This window comes from Amphiura filiformis, chromosome 7 (assembly GCF_039555335.1).
Source record: "Amphiura filiformis chromosome 7, Afil_fr2py, whole genome shotgun sequence".
Classification (NCBI taxonomy): Eukaryota; Metazoa; Echinodermata; class Ophiuroidea; order Amphilepidida; family Amphiuridae; genus Amphiura; species Amphiura filiformis.
The window spans coordinates 63,793,407-63,816,018 of NC_092634.1; the positions used below are offsets into that span (position 1 = coordinate 63,793,407).

Here is a 22,612-nt window from a genome sequence, read left to right on the forward strand (position 1 = left end):
CATTAAAAGAGTAGTTTGATACATATTGGAGGTCGTTTTGTTGTGCAATGGGTGATCTTGAGTGTATTATTTTGTACATATCATTACATTGCCTTTTGAGCTGAATTAAAGCATGTTATGGAGATAAATTTGTGATTCCTGTCCTTACACAATTTGTTTGTAATAAGTCCTGACGCCTGACAAGGAAACACTTCCTGACCAAGTAGCATGTTATCCCACAATGCAACGCTCTATTTCGAACAGAGTATCGTTTGATATACCATTATTTCCTGGTTATGAGTAAAGAAGTAAATAAAATAATATTTTATTAATGGATATACTATCAGTGGTATTTTTTTAATCAATTTTAATGAAAATAAAGCAAATTTGCATATTTAAATTAAATACTTTGTTATAAAATGTTAGCCTACTTCCTAGCAAACACAAAACGTTTTGGTAATTACTTGCAAAAAGTTAGAAAAGGTCGCCAGAAAACATTTAAATTGTGTGTTATATAAAGGGTATGAATATACGTTTTCATAACATACAAAAGCATTTTTGAAAACTTACCACCATATTCTAACATAATGTTTTTTAAGTGTTGCCATAAATATTGTGTAAAACATTAACCCTATGAGAACTACCTGCCGATTGGCCAAAATGAAAATTGTGTCCAATTTTGAACCAATCAAGGAGGGTATTTATAAGATAATCTGCAAATGCAAATTTGACCATAAATAGTTTAAAGCCCAGTCATAATTGGCAATTGAAATGAGCATTTCAAGTTATCAACCAATCAGAAATGCTGTTAGATAAAGAGTAGTGGGTTAATTAAGTGTGTTTTCATATAAAGCGTTTCAAAACGTTTATATGACCTTTGTAAAACCAGAAATTTAAAACGTTTTTACCAAATCCAAAACCCAAAATATAACCAGTTTAAAACGTTTTCAAAACTTTTTCTGTTTTGTGGGTTGTATAATTTTATACACTGTCCAGCAGTCACAGACATTATATCATATGTCATGTATATACAAACTTAATCCGATACAAAAAGATGGCATAACACGAAGTTTTGTAACCGATAGGTTGTTTTTGTAACAATAGATATACTTTTTGAATTGCCATGTCTAATTACCGTATTATATAAAGGCATGGGTCCTACATCGGAGTGTCATTCGGAATCAAATGCAGGCCTTGGAGTGGACGTTACACAGACTTATTAGTAAGCATACTTTCATACTCTTTCATGTTATCTGTTTTGTTTTACTCAAGCAACGAAAAGTGTTTACCATACTTTTTATACGCTGGCGAAGTGATGTAATAATCGGATTAACTACAACAGCAATAGGTGAAAACAATTTTTGTATATACCACGCGGCACTGGTACGTTCAAGTGGTACCTCTGCATTGAACCATATCATGCTGATCACTCGAAACCTGTAAGATTAGTATCTTTAAAAAGACCGGTATTGCATTCAATCTATGCTTGCAGACATACACAGGCAACCTGCTTGTAGTGCAGCGCGATGTATTAAAAAAATGTTTTCACCTATTGCTATGGTAGTTAATCCGATTATTACATAACTTTCACCAGCGTATAAATACAGACAATGAGCTCTTCGCCCAATATTTGAATTCGTCATTATGCGATAATAGATTGTATTAGAAAATTGATATAAGTTCTTGTTGTTAATGCATATCAATGTGTTTTATTGCTTTTGTTTTTGGAGTTACTTTTTCATAGTGACCTGATTTTTAAGTCTGAAGAAACCACTAGTGTAGTGGTGAAACGTAAATAAAATGGCAGTTGAATAGCTTCATTTTTATTGGATTTGTATAAAAAGAAATATGTGATGCGATCAAGCAAAATCAGTCGGAACTCGGAAATATTGCTTTTGAGATATAGCCAAACAAAGGAAGTATTTCCTTTCGTTCCCTCTTGTTTTGGAAACTCTTTAATTGCTCATATCTTTGGAACTAGTTGTTCAATTTCAATACGGTTTTCTGCAAAATCCAGCTTTGTAAAAGCTTTTTACTATAAGAAACTGAAAATTTAATATTTCCGAGTTCCGACTGATTTTGCTTGATCGCATCACATATGTCAACACTGATACCAAAGTGTTTTGAAACAAAATTAAGTTACTTTTGCTTATTGCTACGAAACATTTTTGTATCAAGTCAGAACTATGAAAAAGTAACTTCAATTAAAAAATATACATTGATATGGCGTATATCAATGTCTAGATGCAATTTATTATCGCATAATGACGAATTCAAATATTGGGGGAAGAGCTCATGTAGATTCAGGTGGGCCATACTTGGAAGAAATGCATGTCGTTTATGGAAGGACTATTCAGGAGGATGAGATCTCCATTACCGCCAATTCGACATACATACACACACACATTTTACGACCACCTTGTCTCAAGGCTCTGCTATCTCTTAAAACACAGGAAAGACGTCAAGATGTTCCGCTGTTGTTTCTGGCTGGTGTTGATTGCGATTCACGGATCTTATGGAAGTCATTTCCGTGGAGGCTCCATGAGTTGGAAGCCGTTAGCAGGAAACAAGGTAAGGGACGGCATCAAACCTCGGCCGGTGATTGATCGGCGGTTGATGGCGGTTGAATTGTTTAGAACGATAGAAACCGGCGGAATCGGCTGACGAGTTTTGAAGGCGTCCCAAAAAGAATACGCTAGTACGGGCCAATATGGTCTCACCTCAATTTAAAACTTTTTTCTCAAAATTTGATCACAACTTGTATGAGTATGAGTTTTTAAACCCAGCACATAAAAAGGTCATTCAATAAATGGTCATGCACATTGGGGTTAAAGAACTGAGTCTTGCATATAAGATGAGCATGTGTATTATGAGATTCTAACATATAATATTGAGGTATACAGGGCTTATTGACTTGACTTATTGTGACGTAAATTGGTACATACGAAAAAGCAATTTATACAGATTGTGTAGAAAGGAACCACTCCATAGGTTTTGTGTCGGGTGCGTACATACGAAAAAGCAATTTATACAGATTGTGTAGAAAGGAACCACTCCATAAGTTTTGTGTCGGGTGCGCGTCTGTGGCGGCACGAGTTCGAATCCCCGCTCTAGCTCTGCTGTTGTGAAATAATTGAAGCTAGTCTAAAGTTCCCCTGGACAAGGAACTTAATTCAATAATATTGTTCCTAGTCTACCAGCTCGAACGTGGGGAGTTGATTCTGGTAATTGCGATTGTTATCCTATAGGCTGATTAGGCTTCTGCGCATGTATAGAGCTGCATTCCTGATTGAAATAATTGAAGCTAGTCTAAAGTTCCCCTGGATAAGGAACTTAATTCAATAATATTGTTCATAGTCTACCAGCTCGAACGTGGGGAGTTGATTCTGGTCATTGCGATTGTTATCCTATAGGCTGATTAGGGTTCTGCGCATGTATAGAGCTGCATTCCTGATTGAAATAATTGAAGCTAGTCTAAAGTTCCACTGGATAAGGAACTTAATTCAATAATATTGTTCATAGTCTACCAGCTCGAACGTGGGGAGCTGATTCTGTTAATTGCGATTGTTATCCTATAGGCTGATTAGGGTTCTGCGCATGTATAGAGCTGCATTCCTGATTGAAATAATTGAAGCTAGTCTAAAGTTCCCCTGGATAAGGAACTTAATTCAATAATATTGTTCCTAGTCTACCAGCTCGAACGTGGGGAGTTGATTCTGGTCATTGCGATTGTTATCCTATAGGCTGATTAGGGTTCTGCGCATGTATAGCGCTGCATCCATGATTGCAATAATTGAAGCTAGTCTAAAGTTCCCCTGGATAAGGAACTTAATTCAATAATATTGTTCATAGTCTACCAGCTCGAACGTGGGGAGTTGATTCTGGTAATTGCGATTGTTATCCTATAGGCTGATTAGGGTTCTGGGCATGTATAGCGGTGCATCCCTGATTGCAATAATTGAGGCTAGTCTAAAGTTCCTCTGGATAAGGAACTTAATTCAATAATATTGTTCATAGTCTACCAGCTCGAACGTGGGGAGTTGATTCTGGTCATTGCGATTGTTATCCTATAGGCTGATTAGGGTTCTGCGCATGTATAGCGCTGCATCCCTGATTGCAGTAATTGAAGCTAATCTAAAGTTCCCCTGGATAAGGAACTTAATTCAATAATATGTTCATAGTCTACCAGCTCGAACGTGGGGAGCTGATTCTGGTCATTGCGATTGTTATCCTATAGGCTGATTAGGGTTCTGCGCATGTATAGCGCTGCATCCCTGATTGAAATAATTGAAGCTAGTCTAAAGTTCCCCTGGATAAGGAACTTAATTCAATAATATTGTTCATAGTCTACCAGCTCGAACGTGGGGAGTTGATTCTGGTCATTGCGATTGTTATCCTACAGGCTGATTAGGGTTCTGCGCATGTATAGCGCTGCATCCCTGATTGCAATAATTGAAGCTAGTCTAAAGTTCCCCTGGATAAGGAACTTAATTCAATAATATTGTTCATAGTCTACCAGCTCGAACGTGGGGGAGTTGATTCTGGTCATTGCGATTGTTATCCTATAGGCTGATTAGGGTTCTGGGCATGTATAGCGCTGCATCCCTGATTGCAATAATTGAAGCTAGTCTAAAGTTCCCCTGGATAATTAACTTAATTCAATAATATTGTTCCTAGTCTACCAGCTCGAACGTGGGGAGTTGATTCTGGTCATTGCGATTGTTATCCTATAGGACTGATTAGGGTTCTGCGCATGTATAGAGCTGCATTCCTGATTAATTGATGCTAAATGGTTTATAAGGTATTATGTCTTGCGTAGGCCATATTGTTCAGCGACTATATGCAAAAGCGTAATTATCATTATGATCTTTTGTAATTGCGCTACCGTATATAAATCCATATTTATTTTTTATATAGATTGAATTGACATATCGGGTAAGCTACAAATTTCACCACACCGAGCCAAAATTTGACCCATGCACAGTGGAGGCTGCAGAACAGCAGACGTCGCTACACTCTGGTGGTGATCTGGTATGCCAAAGGTAAGATTATAAAATACATGTAGGCTACTATCCATTGGCCTACGCTGCGCTATAGTGCCGTGTATCTTCCGTGACCCGAGTTTACGAATGAGGGCAACTGTCATTTTTTTGTTCTGCACATATAAAATCAGAATTTTTGTCAGTTTTTGAGTTCAAAACCCGGGGCTCAAAACGCACGGTTCTTTGTCAATACGCAAGCTAACGACTATCATATTCTTTCAACTCATATATCCAAGTGCAAGTCTTAAAATTGGCTTCTTTAGAAACAAAACAAGAAGTTGTCTTCAAAAAAGACAAGTCACGGATCAGGTGTATAGGCCTAGTACCTGAGACTATTATACCTGTGATTATTATATATATATATATATAGTCTCAGATAGTACTTTGAGCTACTTTGGTCTAACATTTAATATTCATATCTAACCTACTTTTCTCTGTACTTTTCATAACTTTCATTTTATTTTTCAGTACTTTTGTTCAGTTTTCTTTTGTTCCTTTTGTTTTAAATTAAAGCCAAACGCATAAATTAGCTATTCACCACTCTCAAACCAGATGTCTAGTCTGTGGAGTTTTGAATAGGCCAGTTTGTCACTTTTAAAACTGCACCTTCGTCTAATCAAATGCTTGTAACTTTGCTTCTTGAAGTCACATTGGATTCAATGTGGTGTCATAATGTGCAGGATTAGATGGTATTAAACATCTATTAAAAAAACAAATTTACCCCAATATTGTTCACTTTGGAAATTGTGATTATTTTTCCAAGTGTAAGGATACTTTATTGGCGCAGTATAATTATTTCCCAGGCGTCGTCGCTGTGCATGGTTTATATCGGGGAAATAGGGCAAACTATTTTTCCGATGTACTGCCTATGGACCTATCGATCTGAAACCGGAGGGTGAGGGTGATAGGCCCGTAGCCGGTACCAAGTATTAAAAAAATAGTTACTCAAATTCTCTGGTATACCATGTAGTATTTTATTTTATTTTATTACAAAGATTTTAAGATATTGGGATGACCCGGATGAGATTATCACGTAGACAGGGAAAATAATCACACGATTGACCAATAAATTGTGATTAGCTCATGAATATTTATAAAGTGTAACAAAGAAGAGATGAATTTTGATCCGACCTAATTTTGAAAACTGTTAGAAAAATTGCTTTATTGCACACAAGGGTATTAATCTTTATTTGACGAATTTCAGATTGTTTTATTTCAAGCTTTTGATAGAGTGGATTAAAAAATAAAATAGAAACCTTGAGCGAAGTGACACAATAGTGAAACAACCACATTCATACTATGGATTATTGTTAATCATGTTCAAGTGTCATAAGCACAATCAATTAAAAGCAACAACATTGTTATGAATGTGTTGAGACTGTTGTTAGCTGACGTATACATAACACAGCAATTGTTTTAAAACAAGTCGAAACGATGGATTAAAAATCAAATTTAACGGCGAAATATCAAATCGTCAATCAAAAGTTTATTAGCAGAATCAGGCATATAGCGCCACCAGATTGCACGTTTCCTGTAGACAATATAGCTGAAACGATGGGGCTATACACATATTAAGTATTGCATTAACTGTATGCAAGCAGAATTAACCTAGTGTGTATATCGCACTGAACCCACATTCGTAATCAGACTACTAGTATATGAGACTGAATATTGAGTCGAAATTACCCCCTCTGTTGGTCAATGTTACATTAAGGCTACTCTTGCATAAATTACCTCCTCTGTTGCAATGTTGGTCAATATTACATTAAGGTTACTCTTGCTTTCTTACCCTGAGGACCTTTATTATATTGGTACTCCGTTAGTTGCAAGTCCTCACTATGGGAGTTTCTGGCCTCAGCCCTTGCGGGCATGTGGCCTTGATTTTTTTGTTGATACTGGGGGACAGTCCGTCACCCATTTTGATTTTAACCCTTAATTTCCTTCATTCTTCAGGCCCTGCCTCTATCGGGGTTGAATTTATAGTTCAAGCTTGACCGCTATTGTTACTTTGTAACCACGCAGGGCAACCTTGAACAATAATGTTTTTGAGCAATATTGCTTTTTACGTCCGACATATGAACATAAGCATATTAATTAACTATGCCAACCATTAGATTGGTAAACCTTGACCAAATTTTCTTTTTTTAAATTATTATTAAAGAGCAATAAACATGACAATTTTTGTTGTAATATGTTCTATTTCACAGCTGCGTAAGTGACGAAGCTAAGCGGGACTTAGACTACATATGCACCGACTATGATGTGCAAGGAGACTGGTCTATAGGCAAGAACGTTATGGTATACAATGTACCACCGGGCCAGAATAAGTTCTCTATCAGGTATGAGTTGCGATAAAATTATGTTGGATTTATATTTCAATAGTGCGACATATCGTCGTGAATCTGGCATACGGAGGAACGACAGATAACTATAAACTGCCCTTTATATTATAACTACTACTTACTTGTGCAAATCCATTGTGGTCATGCATGATCGCTACCCGCGCTCGGCGAATAGCGTAAAGCACTTCAGGGACTATAATGTATAGGTCGGTTTATAGTTAACTCAGATTCGTCAGTGTGCTGAAATCAACATTATTATCAACAACGTATGAATTACTATTTTACAAATTTACATGGTGGATGGTCACAGCATAACTGCAAATCGCTCGCCGAGTTTAAGCTATAAAGTTTGTCCTCAAAGTCCTTACTGAAATTTCATATCTCCGATTTATTACGCTTTATCATTATAATCTTTACATTTAAATAAAAGAAATAAAATATTTTAAAGATACATTGTTAGTTGTTGGAGTAAGCTGCAGTAAAAATATCTGATCCAAAAATATTAATGTTACGTAAGTAACAACACCTTATCCATAATGTTTCACTGCCAGAATAGAATTGATCATGTCTCACCTCCTTTTTCAACCAAATCGACGGTAATAACTCTCGTAGTGAGGGATCAACATTTAACCACAAACCTCAGGCATATCTAATTTCCTGGGAACTAAATATCACAAAAGGTTATTTTATGTAACTCATTGATCCATTTGTGTTACTGCCTGTAGCTATAATGACAGCCTAGTGAACTTATTGACAGATACCAACCTCGGGAATGAATTCAATTTTTGATCAATTCTCTTCAGGTTGTGAAACCTAATGTATAGGTAAATTAAATCGAATTTTGGAAATGAAATTTCAGTGCAACTTAAATGTGACAGTTGCATCCGGTAACTCCGAACTTCATCAGATGATTGGTCACGTGACAAACGACGGGGAAAGAGTTGTCAAAGCTTGGTCCCAGGCGTGTGTCAGTTGAAAGCGGAGTCCCAAATTTTTGTTGATGGCTGGCTGCTCTAGTCTCTCCCAAATGGCTTTTTTGACACACCGCTCGAAATTATTTTCTTCTTTGTCGAGGATCATCACCTCCTCCGACTTAAAGAAGACAGCGTTTTGCAAAATCTTCCCCGTCGTTTATCACCTGACCAATCAGGTGTCTGATGAAGTTCGGAGTAACCGGACGCAACTGTCGCATGTAAATTGCAATTTTTATTTCCAGAATTCGATTTAACTTGACTGCGTAGAGGCTAGATTCGCTGTGCTCGGGTGTATCGAGGTGAAAACTGTGCGTAGATGCATTTATAAGAGAATTGTTAAACCTTTTCATATGTGACGTGTAATGTCAAAAGCAGACACTTTTGGGCAGGATCGTAAATGGAGAAATAGCCAAAAATCTGCCCGGGGTGAATTTTTCACAATTTGGGTTTGTTGCGAATTTGTGATATTATTGATGTTAAAAATATTGTCTGATAGTTTCAGACCAGAATATAACTGGCATCTTGTATTTTTTGAGACACGTTTCAAGGTAAATCCTACTCTCAACATTGTCAATAATATATTTTAAGGCCGATATCTCAATTTCCAATTTTATAATTCCATAACTTACGATCTCAATATCGTCGCTTAGGAATGTCCTATTTCATTGGGGAAAACAGCGTTGTGGAACAAAATATCTCTATATTTAAGATATGTAAAAACCTCGAAATTGATAACTGCCCAAAAGTGTCTGCTTTTGACATGACATGTCACATATGACTCTCGATGCGCTACTGATTATTCCCTTTCCACATCAGCTATGAAAATTGTTGCTGGTTGAGAGTGGTTAGCCCTGATACAAAGGGTGGAATTAGGGCTTGGAATATGGAAACCGAAGTGAATGTAACGCCACGACCAGAATTAGATGGCAGAATTAACTCGTCACCTGTGACTGGAGCTATTCCAATAGAAAAGTATTCTCTCGGTTGTACCTATAATTTGAAGATACCAGGTAAGAAAAAACAAGTCATTTTCATTACGTTTTGTTACCTGGAGAAATTTGATCATGTCTTACCTCCTTTTTCAACCAAATCGACGGTAATAACTCTTGTAGTGAGGGATCAACATTTAACCACAAATTGCCTCATATTACCACAAAACTCACATCCTGGGAACTAGATACCACACAAGGTCATTTTTATGTAATTCTTTGCCCCATGTGTGCCATATACTGCCTGTAGTTATGATTATGATGACAGCCTTGTGATGTGATCAACTCATTGACAGATACCAACCTCGTGGAATTTAATTTTTGATCATTTCTCTTCAGGTAGTGAAACGTAATGTTAATAAGGCTTTTTGAAGTATGACGGGTACAAAAGGAGAGGCCGTATTTTGATTTGGGTAATCTTGTGTATGCTTTCACAGCTGACAAAAGATTATCCTAATCAAAGTACACCCGCTTCTTTTGTACCCACCATATTTCAAAAAGGCTTACCGCGGATACCGCAAAGGTTCGCCTATGACGCACACGGGCTCCTTTGTCTTGGGGTAAATTTCATGTACAAATAGAGAGCTCCTTCCTCTGAAAATCCCAACAAGAATTAAGTGTACATGCCCTTATTTGATAGTAGGATTTTTTTACGGGAGGCCACTTTTAGATTGTGCCTAAATTTCCAGTTATGTCAAGGCAGCTCATAGCGCCATTAGGCGAACCTTTACGGTATTAAAAATTACTTCCTTTTTTGAAATACTCCACTGAGTAAGAGCATGGCGTAAGCATGACCACTGTGATGTTAAGCATTGTCACACTAGCCAGGATCGCAAGAAGGAAAAACAATGCTTAGAATCACCGGTTTCATGCTTGCGGTAACAGTCATTAGACCGAAACCCAATAACTTAATTATAAACTCTAACCCTTACCCTAATTCAAAACTAATCCACCATTACCCTAACATATAATTTATTTCCTAAGCCCTAAGCCAAACCGTAACCGTAACCGTGCACATAACTTTGACTTTAATCCTAACTCTAGCCCTAACCCTAGCCTCGCCTAGCACTAACCCTAGCTCTAATGCTAATCTTAACCCTAACCTAATCTCTAACCTTTGACCCGATGACCCTTAGGACTAATAAGCTGTTGCCCAAAAATCCGTGTTTCGAATATGGAAAAAATATGATCAAATTAAATATAAATAAAGGTAGAAAAGGTAGAAATCCCCGATTTTTATTTCTTCCTGATTTGTTTCTTGCTATTTGAGGGTTTTATTAAAAATGAGAATATCTATAAAGATAATGGTGCGCGCCCTAAAGATCCGTGATAAAGGCCAAAACATTATTAAAATGAATTGTGTGGAATTTGCTGTATGTGTCTATGTATGATAAATTTTTTTTTTTTAAATCGTATTTTTTCCCGCCATTTTAGTGACTGATCCAGACAACGATATGGTACAATGCAAATATTACCAGCCAGACGAGTGTGGAAGTGATCCAGATAAACGCAGAGCATGTGGCAAGCCGACAAGTGGACTCAAAGTCAATGTAAGTATATCCTATCTTCAGGTGGGTCAGAGTTCATAGGGCAAAGGTTAAGGGTTTAGTAGATTAGGTCACCCATGTACTAATATTATTCACGTGTACATTGATTTGTTAAAATGTTCCCAATTCCCAATTACTATATATAACCATAGTACTTTACTTAAGTATTATTTGGGCAATTGACCCAATATGACGGTGACTTTTTGAGATATCTTCAAATCACATTTAAACATCTTCCTGATTTATCTAGAATCATATAGAGTGATTTTGATGAAGGCTATATTAAAACGAAGCAGCCATAAATATCCTAATGCAATAGAGTGGTCTTACAATAGTACTAGATTGCATATACTTATATTGGTAATTTATTTGCTAAAAGCACTCTATATGCGTGTAGACGAGGTTTTACGGTATGTATGTTAATTATTCCCACTTTGTAGGTGACGCGTATGTAGGGATGTTAAGACCCTTTTTTTTAGCATCGCTGTCACCCAAAGACCCCATAATTTTTTCTCGAACGCATGCTCTATCACCCACATTTCACCCCTTATTTTCCATTTGATCTGTACCCAAAGGTCCTTATTTTTCAATTTGAACAGAAACTGAAGCCATTTAGAAATAAAAAGTATTCAAGGCTTTTGAGGGACTGTTTAGCGCTCACCAAAAGATACCATTAAAAAAAATCATGTTCTCACCCAATGTCCCTCAAATTTAGGTCCAAACCGTCCATCTCTCACCCAAAGACGCCATATTTTTTTTCATCTTGTCTTTTGAGGGACTGTTTGGCTCTCACCAAAAGATTCAATTTTAAAAAAGTCATGTTCTCACCCAATGTCCCCCAAATTTAGGCCCAAACGGTCCATCCCTCACCAAAGACACCATAATTTCATTTTGATCTCACCTAATGCCAAAAATCATGCTCTCACCCAATGACCCATTTTTTTTAAATTTTGCTCTCACCTAATGCCTCTTGATGTAAAAGTGCCAGTAGCTGCCAGTGCTACACCTATCCATTTCATATTGAAGTGAGCCCCCGAGTGCTGGCCTTCCCGGTAAGAGCCTTCGCCTGCACACAATTATAAATCTCTGTGATATCTATGATTTTTATCAACAGAAATTAGACTGTTCTTTGGAGTTTAACGCAGCAGTAGCCGGTGAAGGTGCTCACGCCGTGAACGTCATGATACGGGACTGCCCTAACAGGAAATGCAAGCAGCCCTACAGCAAAATCCCACTGCTATTCCTGCTCAACGTAACTGGAGAACCTGGTCCATGCATGAAGCCTACCATCATTATACCGCCATCTTGTAACACTATTCGACCCGATGTACCGTTTGAAATGGTTATTGAGGCAGAAGCTGGAGACGCTTCAAAACCGTAAGTGTTTGTCCTTTTAAAAACTAAATCGTTCGATCTTAATAAAGGAAGTAACTTCAATACTAATTAAATTACAGTTATATTTGAGTAAGACATACCAGGACCGCGACACTCCGGCACTTGTTGGAAGACATCTAATACAGCAGACAGTACATGTACAATGTGATTTTCTTATTTATAATTAGGATTACGTCATTGCCAGAGCTTGTTTTATTTGTTCATTGGAATGATTGACAGCGGTGGGCGGACTTATACTCTAAAAATGTGATTCTCGGATAAATTATAGGTCACTAGGTCAATTCGGACCGTCTCTTCCTCAGATCTGTATGTAGGACTCTATGGTATCTTCTCATTACACGATCGTAGTAAGACTGCGCCGGCGACGACGCTTGCGAATTGTATGTCTTCAACTGCTGTATAGCATGGTATAGGCAGTTTGTAGAGAGTGTCCTATCTCATTATTAAAGGATCTCTGGAGATACCCTTTCCGCATACGCGGTCAATATTAATACCTCAAACCACCCGGGGGGGGGGGGGGCACTCCAACTTTGGAGGTGACGCGTATATAGGGCTGTTAAGACCCCCTTTTCAGCATCGCTGTCACCCAAAGACCCCATATTTTTTTACGAACACATGTTCTGTCACCCGAAGACCCCTTATTTTTTCATTTGATCTGTCACCCAAAGACACTTACTTGTTCAATTTTAACAGCAGCTTTCATTTATCACTGATTTTGTCACTTATTTTGATGAAACACAGAAATTTGAAGCCATTTAGAACTAGAAATGCGATTTTCGAGGTGTCTGTTGCGCTGTTTCGGCTCTCACCCATAGATTCCATTTAAAAAAAGGTCATGTTCTCACCCAATGACCCCATATTTTTTACAATTTGCTCTCACCGAATGCCAAATATCATGCTCTCACCCAATGACCCCATATTGTTTACATTTTGCTCTCACCGAATGCCCCTTAGTGCGAAAGTGCCAGCCCTACACCTATATCCATTTCAAATTGAAGTGCCCCCCGGACAAACCACATGTCCGACGTCCGTGCAACCTCGGACTGGATAATACGTGCCTAGCATTACTGAGGTACTGGGTTAAAGCATTTCTAAATTGCACCCATTTATATTGACCGGTTTGTCTTCGCGAGGTAGTGTTCCTTAATCTACCGAAACATATTTGTTTTGTTATCCGGGTTAGTCAACATCAAAAACATGCTGATTAAAGTAGACATAGACTCGGCATAGACCGTTACAGCATGTGTATGTATACGCACGGATGAACGGGTGCAAGGCGCACGGCGTATAGGACATCGCAACCTTTCTAATAACACCACCAACTTGAAACCCGGCGTATCATTACCTGATGTTTGCGACCAATGTTTGTTCATATTAATATGCAAGAATGGTTCACAAGACTTTTAAAAAGTGGCATTCTCAAGGTGAAATATAAGCATAATTTTTAAAGATTGTATATATTTCAACGTCACCATATTTTTATGATACATTTTGTTGTTATTGCGCACAAAGTAACTTTCTTCTCCTCCTTCTTCCTTATTAGTGCCTCCCTCATATGTACGAGTATTATCGCACTGCGTAAAGACAAGCTGTACTTATTTTTTACTCTGGAACCTAGAGTATATGAGTGTATTTTTGAAGTACAGTCAACGGTACCGGGATGATCCCCTGCTCTTTTCGAATAGCCTGTGACTACATTTATGTGAGAAAATATGCATGTACACGGGACCGACCGCTTAAAGTGCCCTCCGAAGCACTAAGCAAGTAGAGTGAAGTGCCTTGCTCAAGGACACAAAGAGCAAGCAGAGCTCAGGCGGACCCGGGATTAGAACCCTTGACCCTTGGATTCACAGTCCAACGCCTTAACCGCTAGGCCACGCTCTCCTCTTTGAATGTAGTATCCCTCTAATACTAACCCTAATCTTAATCATAACCCTACTGTCCTGACCATTATGTTCAATACAACTCATTACCTCTTACACAGTTTCAGAGAAAATGGCTAGTTTTGGATTTTCTCATATTCAGAACTCTCACAGTCAAACGCGGCATATCAGGTGATGATCAAAACAGGTAGACCTGATACTTTTCTTATTTTAACACACTGAACCGTAAACACTTTAAAATGGCCGTGCACCCTCGAAGCTGAAAGTTACAATTAGGTAGGGCGAATGTTTACTAAAATGGTACCCGACGTGCGGATGAATTTTGGTAATAGTACAACAAAATGTCATATAATGAGAGAAATTATACCATTTCGAAGCACCAAAACCTAAGCATTCAAATGAGCTCAATCGATAAAGCGTTCGACTATGGTGCGAAAGGTTGCGGGTTCGAACCCTGCCTAGTACGCTCTCGTGGAAAAATTGAGTTAGCTTGCAATTCCCCTGAACAAGGAACTTACTGCTAAATTGTCTCGTTGTAACCCGTACGATCCTGGTTGCGATGGTTATTTGTGGAATGTCTAGGGTGTGCGCTCTTGAAGCAGCAAAGTCCCGGAATTGTTGTTTAATGGTTTATGGAATGATGTGGGCCGTAGTGGTCAGCGACAACCTGTAAAGTGTGCTGAGGCGTTGTGCCTGTGCGTAGCGCACTATAAATCACTGCGGTTTTTTTATAAATATGTACGTTTTTTGCTACATAACATGGTCAATTTCAGTGATTTTAAAGTAGCGTTTTCAGATGCCACACAAAAAAGAGTTCCTCGTCGTATTTTCATGCATCGCCCAGGCCTATTCATGTATCGCCCAGGCCTATTGGTGGTATATAAAAATTAGTGTAAGTCATAAGTAATCCGGTGTTTGTTGTTGATTGCGTGTGTTTCGAACGCTTTATTACATTTATCTTTACGTACAGGATTTCAAGGATTGTATCGCAAAAACCACATGGAATGACGTCATCTCCTATGGAACCAGTTGAAGGATCAACAACCCGGAAGTCAATTACGTTATCATGGACACCATCGGCGGAAGAAATGGGGAAACATACACTGTGCTTTAGTGCACTCGATTCTGACGGGTATGATGTAAAATGAACATTATTATTTTTTTAATTTTTACCAAATGTTTTATTTCTATTTCAACGTACTTTGATCCTTTTTACTTTCGACACCTGAGTGCGATGGTTGTTATCCAATAGATGATCGTAAACATGACGTAAGCATAAGTTCCTCTCTCTCAATTGGTAACATTTGTACAAAATAAGTTATATACCAGCCTTGATAAAGTTTTCTTCGTTTCCAAGGAAAGATGTCGAAATCAGTTCAGTTTAAAATTATGCAATTGATTACTTCACTTTCCATGTCCAGTATTACTTTCAATGTACATCTTAGTATCCACACAAGACCCGATAAGATCTAATGCTGAAACGAGCACCCCTGCTTTAATCATCAAATGATTTGGATTTCTTTGACAGGTTTACAAGTGGCCGTTACTGTACATACATCTTAGTCTCCAACCAAGACCCGATAAAACCTGACCCTGAAACGAGCACTCCAGCACGAGATGCTGAGCATGGATCAACTGACAAATGGGTTATCAAATTTAACGGCGAGGTATGTTCAAGTTATTTTTGGTTGTGACGCTGTGCGATACTAATGCAATCATGAATATTGTCTAATTTGGTTCTATTGCTTATTACGCCATTGGCCGAGCGCGAGTGGCCCCCACTTGTTGTCAAACACGGCTTTTACTCAGATGATAACGGTCATATGATACAATGGTCGAATTGTAGACCGAATGATAAAATACCGACGGTTTATATCAATGTAATTCGCCGTAAACGTGACGTAAACTACTATAGCAATAGATGAATACAATTTAGGAATAGATCGTCCAACACTACAAGCAGATTGCACTCTAACAGGTACGAGTGATCAGCATATAATGCAAATTGTATAGAATTACGATACAGGTCTTTATCCCTGTTCTTTGACATCTATGGTTCAATGCATAAGTACCGAGTGATGGTTGTAGTGTTGGGCGATATATTCAAAATTGTATTCATCTATTGCTATGGTAGTTAATCCGATTAATCACGTCACTTCTACGGCGAATAGTTGAATAGTTTATTATACACTTGAAGTGCAATGCTTGTTTTCCCAATGCTATCATAATTTTGATGAATTTAATTTCTGGTAATCAGGCGAATCAATGCATTGCACTGATGTTAATCTTTGTTTACATCTCCCACTACAGGTAACACCCCCAAGCAAGGGAGCTTTCATACGCATCTTAAATGAAGAAAAGGAAGTCATCTATGAAGTGAACGTAAAAAGCAAGGGCGTGACGTTTTCGGGCGATACTTTGGAGTTCACGCCAGTACCGCCGAACGGAGGCTTCCCTTTCAGTATGGCACCTGTACCGTATACAGTACAGATTGATGAAGGCGTGGCTTTGCCTGCCAACGGTGGATGTATGTCAGAACCCGCGGAATGGAATGTACTACTGAAAGGTACGGTATTTAGGCAAGATATCCAGTTATCCGTTAAAGCTGTCAGTGTACCGCTGGGACGATAATGTTTGGTTAATCCACGTCTTGTGCACAGATACATACACTGGGCTTTTATATTGCGCCATTTCATTTAGACCACAGTGCATAATAATACAACAACAACATAATATTTACAAGCAAAAACAATTACCAACAATCTGAGTGAAAAAGTTACTATTGAAAGAGATGTGTTTTGAGACCTTTTTTAAAACTGTGTAATGAGCTGGATGTTCGGTTACTGATGGGTAATTTATTCCATAAACCTGGTGCTGCGAGCGAAAAACATTTATCAGCGGCAGAGTTGAGAGATTTGTGAGAAAATGTGGGCTCTGTGAGACGTGTGATATCTGATGATGAGCGAAGTCCAGAACGAGATTGACTGTACAATGTGAGACAAGATGATAAATAATCTGGTGCCAGTTCATTCAAGCTTTTGAAAACATAGAGCAATATTTTGAAAATGATACGGTCCTTTACCGGAAGCCAGTGAAGTTTTTGCAAATATGGTGTGGCATGATCATGTTTTCTAGCACAAAAATTAATTTGGCAGCCCAATTTTGAAGTCTTTGTATTCTGTTAATCTGAGAGATGTTTATTCCAAGCAAAAGAGCGTTTCCATAGTCCAACCTAGATAAAACAAGTGAACGAACAATATTGCTGGATGTTTCCAAGTCCATGAACCGGCGAATACGAGTGATATTACGTAAGTGGTAATTCACACTGCATGACAAAGATGTTACATGTTCAGACATTGACATCACATCATCAAAAATTATACCAAGGTTACGGATTGTCTTGGATGGAGAAATAATATCACTACCAATCTGAAGATGAACTGCAGGCATAGATTTCTTAAAATGGGGAGAAGTTGCAACAAAAAACTCAGTTTTATCACTTTTCAGTTTCAACATATTTTCGGCCATCCAAGTTCTAACTTCACTGATACACTCATCACAGATTGATCTTCTTTTTAACCTTACATATTAGGCATGTTAGGAAGTCAACTTGATTTCAACTGGTTGTCGCGGTTCTTAGATCACGCAGATTAAGGAGCGGCATGTTAGTGATTCGTTATTATCTAAAACCTAAATTTGTTTTTCTTAGTAGTATATCCATTAGTTAAGAAAAAACAACAAAATATGAATTGTCGCCGTTCACCGTGAGTCAGTTTGAGAGTTTGCTAATGCAGCTTACTTCGCCGTCTAAAAAAAAAGCGCAGTGATTTATAGTGCGCTACGCACAGGCACAACGCCTCGACGTTGATCCACAAGCCTCAGCACACTTGACAGGTTGTCGCTGACCACTACGGCCCACATCATTCCACAAACCATTAAACAGCAAATCAGGGATAATCTATTAAGACCATTTTACTATGAAATCTCTATACCATGAATGAATAATGAATGAAGTTGACGTACTTAGAACGGTATTTCGCAAACTCTCCCATAAGAAAATGTATATGAATATGTATGTTTTAATGAATATTCATGATATTGTAATTTTACAGACAATGCCAACTTTGCCATTCTCCCATTGCAACATTGTTCGGCATCATCAAACATGGGACCCGTTGATCCTGATACATGTGACATCTTTCTACGAGAAATGTTACCTGATGACAACGGCAACCCGTCACCTACCGAATACAATTTATGCTGCACTTGCATTGGTAAGAAACGTAAAGAATGTTGTCTTGTTTGTTGAGTATGGCGGTATGCTCTTATATGAATATTCATGAGAAATATTGACAGATGAAAACGGTAATCCGTTATCTACCGAATACAATTTATGCTGCACTTGCATTGGTAAGATACGCAAAGAACCATGAAATGCTGTGATGTTTGTTTGTTGGAATATAACTATGAATATGACTGTATGCTTTTATATGAATATTCATAAGAAATGTTATCTAATGAAAACGGTAATCCATCATCTACCGAATACAATTTATTATGCGAGACTTGCTTAGGTAAGATACGTAAAGGGCCATATAAAGTGTGTTGTTTATTAAAATGATTCAATAGTTGCTCTATGCAGAGACACACTTGGGTTCTGATGGGACCAGGCTCAAGCGTATCGCTCAGGCAAGGCTAAATAGCACATGGAATAAAAAGAAGGAAACAGAACTAACGAGAGAGATCATGGGAAGAAGATCATTCCCAAATCAAGTGAAAAGCTCTACTGTCAGCCTTTTGGTCAAGGGTAAAGAAAGTCTTAATCCAATCTTAAAGGGCCTTTTCATGCTGCGCAGCCTCATTGACCCACTTTTCTAAAACGAGCTTGAAAGTTTTATACCATCGGAAAAATCTGATTCATAATGTTTGTGTGCAAACAAATTCTTGTAGATTCATTCATTTGGCCAAAACATCTTCAACTTTGTATTTATGTTCTGTTATCAGAATGAAATTACTACACAATGTCCTATGGAGCTTATGTAATACACATGATCATCCATAATAACCCGCAAAGGCAAAATCTGTATCAACTGAAATTTTAGGAATAAGCCTTTTTAATATCTACTGAATCATAAAAAGAGGAAGCTAGAATCACGAAATACTCCATGATGCAGTCATGTCTACAGTAGAATTCATCTCGACCTTTGCAGGACTTAAACCCCATTAAAAGCTATTAAACCAAGATAACACTCATTGAAACAGCTCAACTGATTAAATCGGATCTTCTCTGGTTGTGTGCACAAGTGTCTGTTTTACATGTGCGATATCGCAATAAAGCTGTTATTATAGCTTCAGTTGGGTAACCGATTATAAAGGAAACGAAAGGAAACAATGGTATGTGTACCTTTGTTCACGAAATGAGACAATGGCCTGCTTTTGTAAACCAGCATTCTTGAAAATGAGCAACATAATGATTGTTGACTTAACACGGTTTGGAAATAATTTCTTCATATTTTTGGTGTTATCTGTCGTTTACATATCCTTCCTAAAACACAAAAGTGCGACTCTCTCCAAACACCTAAATTAGCTAAAAATTTAGGACATGTTACAAAACTATATTTTCTAGAATTTCATAGAATAGTTTAAATGTAGCTTATACCGTTTTTTTGTGGCATCCTTCAGAACGGAGCGGTCCGTTACCAATATAGCTCAATATTTTCGGTCAAATCTCCATTCAATTAACACGGGGAGTTGGCTAGCTATGAGCTAGCTATGCTTTGCCCTCACTCATATTCTACGAAAGTGTGACCCCTTCTGAACATCTAACCTAGCTGTAATTGTAGGTCATGTTAGAAAAATATATTTGCTAGAAGTTTGGAGAATAGTTTAAATATTGGCTGGTTATTTTTCACACAGTGATGTTAACTAGGCAATGCCCATATACCTTTAACATACACTGTTTGTAGAGGTCACGCGTCAATGGTGAGAGCACTGTGTATTGTGTATAGGAAAACGGACAGTATGGTGCGCTTCAGACTCCATATTGTACGTACAATATTGTATGTACAATATTTTTCGTGACGTCAAAAAGTATTGCACGTCCAATAAATATACGTGCCACGACGAGTTGAATCAGATTAAATAACGCGCTATATAATATAAAACCCTGACGGTTCATTGTTTGCTAAATCCAAGCGAGGTCACCCGAAAATCTATGCAAGAGAAATTTCTACTGCTGCTGATGAAAAATCCTAGAGTGCGTTTTGAGGTTTTTCTGCACTTTACCAGTAGGCCTAATAAATTCATTAAAAATAAAAATAAAATAAACATTTAGAGGGAATGTTTTTACTCACTGCTCATCTGATCCACTTTCCCAGGAAACTAAATACCGATACTCCTTAGTTTTATCCCTGACTTTCCAGACATAATTATGAGTAAACATCAAATTTAATGTTTACAAAACAATCAAATATATACACATTCGTTTGCATTTTGTACATTAATATTAATATTAATAATGTACAAACATTAAAAAAGGGGCCTAAGAGTATGTCTATTTTTAATCATATACTAATTCCGCCATGCCCAAACATATTTTATATATGAAATCGTGTAAAAACAGACCACTTGTAAATTGGAACCCCAAATTCCAATCAAAAATAAAAACAACTTTGTTGTCAAATACACTAGGCCTATACATTGTATTACAGAAATTTAATAGATGGTGCATTTTAATAAATAAATAGATTAACACGGATAACGGACGAGCAATATTTGGCAATACCGGATTTACCACAGAGCCAGTGGATAAAGAAATTAATTAAAATTAAAACAAATTAAATGAGAAAATGAAAGCAAGGACATTTGGTGAAGTATTGTTTTAGAATGCGAAGGAGTCCTAAATGTTACCCAGGCCCAGGACACTGATTAATGTAAATTCGACCCATAGTTATTTTGTCTACTTTTGCCAGCATTCAACCAGGTCCTGTTCAATGTAATTTATGCCTATTTTCAATAAAATTCCGAAATCTGACGTACGGTAGGCCTATCAACGTTGTATCGTGCACAAATTATGATTCGAGACTATTTCATTTGACACGGTTGTATGGATTTCAAAAGATCGGTCCTATAATAGATATCGAATAGAGAATTACAGCAGGATGCTTTGAGGATGCCGTAATCCTCTTGATAATCAACCAATCAGAGAGACATGGTAATGCTAATATACGATTTCAGTCAAATATTGATGCAAATATACGATTTCGGTCAACTATTTGGCTATTCTTTGCCCAAAATTATGAAATGTTTATTAGTAACAACTCTTAGGAGGGTTTTCGAGTAATTTTAACGAAATAATGAGGTAAAATAAAAGAAAGCCCACTTACAATTTTGGACGCTTAACTGTGGTGTTTTGGACGCTTAACTGATTAGACCAAATATCTGCCTCTGACGAAAAAAAAATGTTTTCCATGCTGATTTGTTTTTGTAACGAGTATATCATTTCAAAAAGAAAGAAATAAAGGCGGATATTACTTTTAAAATCTCAACGCATTACTATTAATAGGCCTATAATTAATGAAAAAGTATAGAAGGCGTTGCATCCGGGTCTACAGGCCTATAAATAATACTTAAGAAACTGACTAAATCAATATATGACTAAATATAAATTAATCTCTAAATCAATTAATCAATCAGTAATCAATCAATCAATAAATAAATAAATAAACAAATAGGCCTAAATAAATGAACCTATAAATAAATAAATAAGAACTGAATGTGCCATTTATATTATTATTACAATTTTAATATTTTTTATATTAATATCAGTATTAATATTATTAACTTTAAAGGTGCCCATTGATTATATAATAATTCAAGTACAGTTGAATACAAGAAGACATAAAAGATGTTCATCATTCCGTGCACGAACACTGCACTAAATTTACCACTCTTAGAAATTTGGCAACTCCGTATCAATTAAGCAACCAATGATTGTGGCAAAATATATATTTCCCGGTACATACTTTTTATTGTACGTGCAATACTTTCTGACGTCACGAAAAATATTGTACACACAATATTGTACGTACAATACGGAGTCTGAAGCGCACTTAACTGCAGTATGCCTTTATTGACATAATAGAGACTTAAGGCGTTAGTTGTACTGACATAGATCACCTCAATTATGTTGCGACGGAAACCTATTTGTTGTGTCACATACTTTGTGTGCGTTTGTCTGATTGTAATTTATATTGCTCAGGTCAATCATATGGTCCACCAGGTCCTCCTGCTGGTCCACCTGCGGGACCACCAGGTACTCAACGACGCAAGCGGACCCACCATTATTGAACCAAAAGCACCTGGTAAGGGCTTAATTTTTTTTTCAATTTGTAATGTAAGACTTCCATACCACCGATATTTGCTTTACGCAACATTTATACCGTTATCACTCAGACTTATC

General features: G+C 37.4%; 1 protein-coding gene across 2 annotated transcripts in view; it reads left to right on the forward strand.

Moving 5' to 3' along the window:
• The first annotated feature begins 1,139 nt into the window (after window positions 1–1,139).
• Window positions 1,140–22,612, forward strand: part of LOC140157459 (uncharacterized) — a 40,662-nt gene continuing 19,189 nt past the window's right edge. For both annotated transcript variants that reach the window (XM_072180662.1, XM_072180661.1), the window contains exons 1-12: window positions 1,140–1,201; window positions 2,433–2,550; window positions 4,897–5,021; window positions 7,229–7,360; window positions 9,154–9,347; window positions 10,761–10,876; window positions 11,988–12,250; window positions 15,122–15,283; window positions 15,680–15,818; window positions 16,462–16,717; window positions 18,264–18,425; window positions 22,412–22,514. In XM_072180662.1, the coding sequence (XP_072036763.1) occupies window positions 2,446–2,550; window positions 4,897–5,021; window positions 7,229–7,360; window positions 9,154–9,347; window positions 10,761–10,876; window positions 11,988–12,250; window positions 15,122–15,283; window positions 15,680–15,818; window positions 16,462–16,717; window positions 18,264–18,425; window positions 22,412–22,500 (1,743 nt within the window). In that variant the 5' untranslated portion in view covers window positions 1,140–1,201; window positions 2,433–2,445 and the 3' untranslated portion in view covers window positions 22,501–22,514. The remainder of the gene's footprint in view (window positions 1,202–2,432; window positions 2,551–4,896; window positions 5,022–7,228; window positions 7,361–9,153; window positions 9,348–10,760; window positions 10,877–11,987; window positions 12,251–15,121; window positions 15,284–15,679; window positions 15,819–16,461; window positions 16,718–18,263; window positions 18,426–22,411; window positions 22,515–22,612) is intronic.